This window comes from Neophocaena asiaeorientalis, unplaced genomic scaffold, assembly GCF_003031525.2.
Source record: "Neophocaena asiaeorientalis asiaeorientalis breed wild unplaced genomic scaffold, Neophocaena_asiaeorientalis_V1.1 scaffold40, whole genome shotgun sequence".
NCBI classification, from domain to species: Eukaryota; Metazoa; Chordata; class Mammalia; order Artiodactyla; family Phocoenidae; genus Neophocaena; species Neophocaena asiaeorientalis.
In genome coordinates, this window is record NW_020185335.1 from 12,729,523 (window position 1) to 12,737,526 (window position 8,004).

At 44.8% G+C, this 8,004-nt stretch overlaps 1 protein-coding gene across 1 annotated transcript in view; it reads right to left on the minus strand.

Moving 5' to 3' along the window:
* The window catches only part of GINS2 (GINS complex subunit 2), a 22,796-nt gene extending 15,191 nt beyond the window's left edge, over nucleotides 1-7,605 (minus strand). The window contains exons 1-2 of the mRNA XM_024735698.1: nucleotides 7,421-7,605; nucleotides 7,078-7,192 (exon numbers count right to left, since the gene is read on the minus strand). Coding sequence (XP_024591466.1) covers nucleotides 7,078-7,192; nucleotides 7,421-7,510 — 205 coding nt within the window. The 5' untranslated portion in view covers nucleotides 7,511-7,605. The remainder of the gene's footprint in view (nucleotides 1-7,077; nucleotides 7,193-7,420) is intronic.
* Nucleotides 7,606-8,004: the final 399 nt, after the last annotated feature.

Consider the following 8,004-nt stretch of genomic DNA (forward strand, 5'->3'; position numbering starts at 1 on the left):
AAAAAGAAAAAGGAAGAAGAAGAAAAAAAAAAAAAAAAAAAAAAAAAAAAAAAAAAAGGAATGATATAATGCCATTTGCAGCAACACAGACAAACCTGGACATTATCAGACTAAGCGAAGTAAGCCACACAGAGAAAGGCAAATATCATATGATACAGCTTCTATGCGGAATCTAAAACAAAATATACAAATGGACTTATTTACAAAACAGAAACGGACGCAGAGACTTAGAAAACAAACTTACGGTTACCAAAGGAAAAAGATGTAGGGGAAGGATGAATCGGGGAGTGTGGGATTGACATATACAGTTAAGTTTCCCACATACAAACGAGTTCCGTTCCACGAGGGCATTCGTAGCCCCATTTGTTCACAAGTCCAACAAAGTTAGCGTAGGTACCCAACTAACACAACGGGTTATATAGTACTGTACTGTAATTGGTTTATAATACTTTTCACACAAATAATACATAAAAACAAACACAAAAAATAAACATTTTTAATCTTACAGGGCAGTACCCTGAAAAGTACAGTAGTCCAGTACAACAGCTGGCACAGAGCTGGCATCGAGTGAACAGGCAAGGAGAGTTACTGACAGGAGGAGGGAGGGGAGGTGGGACATGGTAGAGCTGAAGGACCGTCAGCAACAGGAGACGGAGGGCGAGCCGCAACGTCACTCACGCCTGACGTTCACGGCACAGGTTCTGGTTCTTTGCTGGATCTATTCTATCTACCCTCTTGAAAAAACGATCCAGTGATGTCTTGGTAGTGGCTCTTCTTATCTCCTCACAGATGACACGGTAGCACTGGATTGCATTCTGATCGGCTGCTGCAACCTTCGTGTACCGTTCTGTGTTAGGGTCCTGTGCCTCAAAAACCAACAGTGCCCCCTCAAATAAAGAAAATCCCCTTGCAATTTCCTGTGTTGTGAATCTCTTCGGTTCTTCAGTTACTTCTCCTCCTGTCTGTCTCCGTCCTTTCTCTGGGCCTCCAATTCCTTCAGGTCTTCATTAGTAAGCTCCTCGTGTCGCACAGCAACGAGTTCAATGGAGTTGTCCTCTTGCAGATCTAGCTCCAGCTTCTCGCTAAGGGTCACTACGTTGCCGAAGACCTCTTTGGACTCCTCATCCACCTTCTCAGATCCAAGAAAATCGTAAACAAACTGCGAGCAAAGGTTCTTCCAAACCCCATTCGTGGTGACGGCCATAACGTCATGCCAAGAAAAGTCAATCTTTTTTACGGCCGTGTAGATGTTACAGTTCTTCCAAAACTGTCACAAGTTGTTCCTGCTTGGTCACTTGCCTTTACTGCCTGATGAAAGTGTGACGTAAATAATATTTCGTGAAAGTCGCTATAACCCCCTGGTCCATATGTTGGATGAACGACATGGTATTCAGTGGCAGATGCGCTACTTTGAGGTTGGGATGAAAGTCATTCATGAATGAGGGGTAGCCCGGATCAGTGTCGAGCAGCAAAAGAATGTTGAACGGGATGTCCTTCTCCAAGCAATGTTTCTCTACCTCTGGGATAAAGTGGTGGAAAAACCAATCCTGGAAAATGGCCTGTATAACCCAGGCTTTGGGGTTACTCTTCCACACAACAGGAAGAGAGAGCCCTTGGCTACGTTTTTAAGGGCTCTTGGGTTCTCTGAATGATAAACTAATAGAGGCTTCAGCTTCATAGCACCAGAAGCATTGCCACCAAACAACAGAGTTAGCCTGTCCTTTGCTGCTCTATAGCCTGGCATCAACTTGCCCTCCTTGCTGATGTAACTTCCGTCCGGCATCCTCTTCCAGTACAGTTCTGTCTCACCCACAATTAAAAACCTGCTGGGGGGCTTCCCTGGTGGCGCAGTGGTTGAGAGTCCGCCTGCCGATGCAGGGGACACGGGTTTGTGCCCCGGTCCAGGAGGATCCCACATGCCGCGGAGCGGCTGGGCCCATGAGCCATGGCCGCTGAGCCTGCGCGTCCAGAGCCTGTGCTCCGCAACGGGAGAGGCCACAACAGTGAGAGGCCCACGTACCGCAAAAAAAAAAAAAAAAAAAAAAAAAAAAACCTGCTCGGGTAAATACGCGCCTTCATCAATAATTTCTCAAAGCGTTTCAGGAAATTCCCGGGCAGCTATCATATCTGCACTTGTCACTTACTTTTACTTTGTGAAGTTGGCTCCAGCCTTGAACCGATGAAACCAGCCGTGGCTGGCATTAGAAGATGTGCCCTCTGATTCTTCACCATGTTTCTTCTTCAAGGCTTTTGGCTTTCTCTTGAATCAGCATTAAACTGAGCGGGACTCGACAGTGATGCTGATCTGTCATCCACATACTGAGAAGTTTCTGCATCTCCCCCATCACTTTTCCACGCTTCTTTGATATTACTGTCAACATCATCGGCACAGCAGACTTACATGTTCCATGATCTCGTCCTTCTTCTTTAGGATCGTGCTGGTGGTTAACGATTCTTGTTATGAGAACGAGCGATGTCTGCCATCTTTTCGCCTCGCTCCACTCTCTCAATTATTTTCACTTTTGTTTCCACTATTATTGCTTGGCACTTCTTAGCAGTACCAGCTACATCACTGCTGCTTTTATTCTTGCTTCTGGACATCCTGAGCTTGAAATAAAGATACTGTACTACTGTACTCTATAAAGTACACCAAAGCACAACCACTTGTAGAGGACGCACGCACATGGCAATGTACGCCAGACACGTGAACTAACAGACGTGACTGGACATGTGAACGCACGTTCCCATCTTTGAAAGTTCGCAACTTGAAGGTTCATACGTAGGGACTTACTGTACACACTACTGTATTTAAAATACATAACCAACAAGGACCTACTGTACAGCACAGGGAACTCTGATTAACATTCTCTAATAACCTAAATGAAAAAAGAATTTGAAAAAGAGTTCATACATGTATAACTAAATCACTTCATTGTACACCTGAAAGTAACACAACATTGTTAATCAACTATACTCCAATATAAAATAAAAATTAAAAATAAAAAACAAAAAGGGACTTACCTGGTGATCCAGTGGGAAAGACTCTGAGCTCCCAATGCAGGGCACCCTGGTTTGATCCCTGAACAGGGAACTAGATCCTGCATGCATGCCAAAACTAAGAAGCCTGCAGGCCACAACTAAGAAGCCCACGTGTCAAAACTTAGAAGCCTGTATGCCACCACAAAGACCTGGCACAGCCAAAACAAATAAATAAAAAAAAATAATAAATAAATTTTAAAAAATTAAAACAAAAACAAAAAAAACAAATGGTACCTCACTGAACTCAAAAGCTTCTGCAAGCAAAGGAAACCATAAGCAAAATGACAAGACAACCCACAGAATGGGAGAAAGTATTTGCAAACGATGTGACCAACAAAAGATTAATCTCCAAAATTTACAAACAGGTCGTGTAGCTCAATATCGAAAAAACAAACAACCCAATAAAAAAATGGGCAAAGACCTAAATACACTTTCCTCCAAAGAAGACATATAGACGTCCACAGGCACATGAAAAAATGCTGAACATCGCTAATTCTTAGAGAAATGCAAATTGAAACTACAATGAGATATCACCTCATACCAGTCGGAATGGCCATCATCAAAAACTCTACAAACCATAAGTACTGGAGAGGGTGTGGAGAAAAGGGAACCCTCCTACCCTGCTGGTGGGAATGTAAATTGGTACAACCACTATGGAGAACAGTATGGAGGTTCCTTAAAAAACTAAAAATAGAATTACCATATGACCCAGCAATCTCACTACTGGTCATATATCTGGAGAAAACCACGGTTTGAAAGGATACATGCACCCCAATGTTCACTGCAGTGCTTACAATTAGCCCAGACATGTCAGCCACCCAAATGTCCATCAACATATGGATGCATAAAGATGATGTGGTACATATACACAATGGGGTATTACTCAGCCATTAAGAAAAATGAAATAATGCCATTTGCAGCAACACAGATAGACCTGGAGATGATCATACTAAATGAAATAAGCCAGAAAGGGAAATACAAATACCATATGAGTTATAGGTGGAATCTAAAATATGGCACAAATGAACCTACCTACAAAACAGAAACAGACTCACAGACATAAGAGATCATACTTGTGGTTGCCAAGGGGGAGGGCGGTGGGGGAGACGGATGAAATCGGAGTTTGAGGTTAGCAGATGTAAACTATTATATAGAGAATGGATAAACAGCAAGGTCCTACTATACAGCACAGTGAACTATATTCAATATCCTGGGATAAAGCATAATTGAAAAGAATATAAAAAATGAGTGTATGTGTATAAATGAGTCACTTTGCTGTACAGCAGTGACAGAACACTGTAAATCAAATATACTTCAATAAAAATAAAAAATTTTTTTAAAATCTTGAAAAATCTAGTCCATTTCCAGCAAAAATCAAATTTCTAAGGGAAATAAGGGAATATTTAAAGCTTCTATTATGGGAAAAAATGCACTATGGAAATGTCTGTCTTGCCACAAATAAATGATCTAATGTACCACTCTTTAGGAAAAAAAGAAAAAAATGGAATGTATATATGTGTACATACGTGAGTCACTTTGCTGTACAGCAGAGATTAGTACAACATTGTAAATCACCCATGCTAGCACAGGGAGATTACCTCGGTGCTTTGTGACCACCTAGAGGGGTGGGATAGGGAGGGTGGGAGGGAGATGCAAGAGGGAGGAGATATGGGGATATATGTATATGTATGGCTAATTCACTTATATAGAGCAGAAAGTAACACACCATTGTAAAACAATTCTACTCCAATAAAGATGTTAAAAAAAATCACCTATGCTTCAATAAAAAAAATTAAAAAATAAAACAAGAATGAAATAATGCCATTTGCAGCAACATGGATGAACCTGGTGATTAACATACTAAGCAAAGCCAGCCAGACAGAAAGACAAATATCATATGATATCACTTATATGAAGAATCTAAAAAAAGAGAGAAATGAACTTATTTACAAAACAGAAACAGACTCACAGACTTAGAAAACAAACTTATGGTTACTAAAGGGGAGAAATAGAGAGAAGGGATAAATTTGGAGTTTGGAACTGACATATACATACTACCATATCTAAAACAGATACCCAACAAGCACCTACTGTATAGCACATGGAACTCTGCTCAATATCCTAGTAATCTAAATGGGAGAAGAATTTGAAAAAGAATAGATACATGTATACGTATGAATCACTTTTCTGTACACCTGGAATTAACACAACATTGTTTTGTTTTGTTTATTTATTTATTTATTTGGCTGCGTTGGGTCTTTCTTACTGAGCACCGGCTTCTCATTGCAGTGGTTTCTCTTGTTGCAGAGCACGGGCTCTAGGCGCGTGGGCTTCAGTAGTTGTGGCACGCAGGCTCAGTAGTTGTGGCTTGTGGGCTCTAGAATGCAGGCTCAGTAGTTGTGGCACACAGGCTTAGGTGCTCCGCGGCATGTGGGATCTTCCCGGACCAGGGCTCGAACCCGTGTCCCCTGCACTGGCAGGCGGATTCTTAACCACTGTGCCACCAGCAAAGTCCCAAACACAACATTGTTAATCAACTATACTCCAATATAAAATAAAACTTAAAAACAAAAATAAAAATAAACAAATGGGACCTCTTTAAACTCAAAAGCTTTTGCACAGCGAAGAAAACCATACACAAAACGAAAAAACAACCCACAGAATGGGAGGAAATATTTGCAAATGATGTGACCAACAAAAAATTAATCTCCCAAATTTAGAAAGATCTCATGCAGGTCAATATCAAAAAAAAAAAAACAAAAAACCCATCAAAAAACAGACAGGAGACCTAAATAGCCTTTCTTCCAAAGAAAACATACACATGTCCACAGGCACATGAGAAGATGCTCAACATCTCTAATCATTAGAGAAATGCAAATCAAAACTACAATGAGGTGTCACCTCACACCAGTCAGAATGGCCACCATCAAAAAACCTACAAACAATGAATACTAAAGAATAAAGACGGTGTGGAGAAAAGGGAACCCTCCTGCACTGCTGGTGGGAATGTAAACTGATACAGCCACTATGGAGAACAGTGTGGAGGTTCCTCAGAAAACTAAAAATAGCATTACCACATGATCCAGCAATTCCACTCCCGGGCATCTACCAGGACAAAACTTAATTCGAAAAGATCCATGCACCCCAAAGTTCACTGCAGCCCTGTTTACAATAGCCCAGACACGGAAGCCACCTAAATGTCCATCGACGGAGGAATGGGTAAAGAAGATGTGGTACATATACACAATGGAATACTACTCAGCCATTAAAAAAAGAAAGAAAGGGGCTTCCCTGGTGGCGCAGTGGTTGAGAGTCCGCCACCACTTGGAGCAACATGGATGGACCTGGAGGTTATCATACTAAGTGAGGTAAGTGAGACAGAGAAAGACAAATACATGATAACATTTATATGCGGAATCTTAAAAAAATGATACAAATGAACTTATTTACAAAACGTAAACAGACTCACAGACTTCGAAAACAAACTTACGGTGACCAAAGGGGAAAGGTGGAGGGGAGGGATAAACTGGTAGTTTGGGGTTGACATATACATACTACGATATTTAAAACAGATAACTGGGGGGCGAGGGAAAAAAAAGATAATCAATAAGGACCTACTGTACAACACAGGGAACTCTGCTCACTATTCTGTAATAACCAAAGTGGGAAAAGGATTTGAAAAAGAACAGATACATGCATATGTATGTACCTGAATCACTTTGCTGGACACCTGAAACTACCACAACACTGGTAATCAACTCTACTGCAAAATAAAACTAGAATTAAAATTAAAAAGTTTGTGGAAGTATCTTAAAATCAAAACCTGAACTAGAGTTTGTACACACGCCCCGAACGACCATTACTAACAGCGGTCCGCGGCCTCTCGCAGCTGAGGCTGGGAAGCATTCATTGATTTCACCTGATGAGCGACGCCGCGTCCCTGGAAGGACCGCTTGCCTCCACCCGCGGGAGGGCGACCCCAGCCCCCACGGCCCGCCCCCATCACCACCGCACCCCGCTCCCCCTCCACGTCCTCACCCACGTCCATCCACTCGGGGGGGAGCAGCCGACACTTCTGTCTCTGTTTCAGGTTGATCGCCAGCCACAGAGGCACCTGCACTGGTAAGCCGGGGTTGAAAGGCCCCAGGTCGCCCTGCAAGCAAACACACACAAACACCGTCCCTCAAAACTGCATCGCTGGACCTCTGCTGTCCACGGGCTGAAGCCCGAGCGCGCTCTCGGCCACACCGCGCCCCACCGCTCCTCTGCGCTGGGTCCCCAACGCCGCCAGACGACACCTGTGGGCGCTGGACCCGCCGCCCAGCCCCCCTCCCGGAAGCGGGAACCGACCAGGGAGAGCCGGAGGCCCGGCGGGTCTCACCCCGATGAGGTAGATCTTGTCCAGACTGAAGTTCGGGATAATGGTGACCAGCTCCTTCTCGGCCAGGAACTCCACCTCGGCCGCGTCCATGGTGGGGCCTGCGGCTAGCCCGGGACTCGCCGCCGCCTCCGGCCCCTCAGCGTCCGGGAAGACGCGCTGCAACCGCCGCTTTCCCGCCACCGAGCAATGCCCAGCCTCTGGCCGGAAAGAGCCTCGGCCGGCCTATAGAAACGCGGCGTTCTCCGCGGGGCGGCGGAAGGCGGGGACCGCGGATGCTACGAGCCCGCGGATTGGCGAGCCTGAACGAGGCTGCGAGCGGACCCCGCCCCTCTCGTGGGCAGGCCCCGCCCCCTCCCGTGGGCAGCACGCCCGGCGCCGCCGGCCCACCTGCAGCTAGTACAGCCTTCGGTGTCCCTTCACCTGCCCCGGGCGCCTGCCCAACAACACTGCGAGTCAAACTGCGGGTGGGCTTCGGGGCCAGGAGTAAATGCATGTCACGGCTTGACCTGGCTACGCAGACGCGGTCCCGGGCCGCTGTACACGGGGTTAATACCTATAAAAATGAAGATTCCTGGGAATTCCCT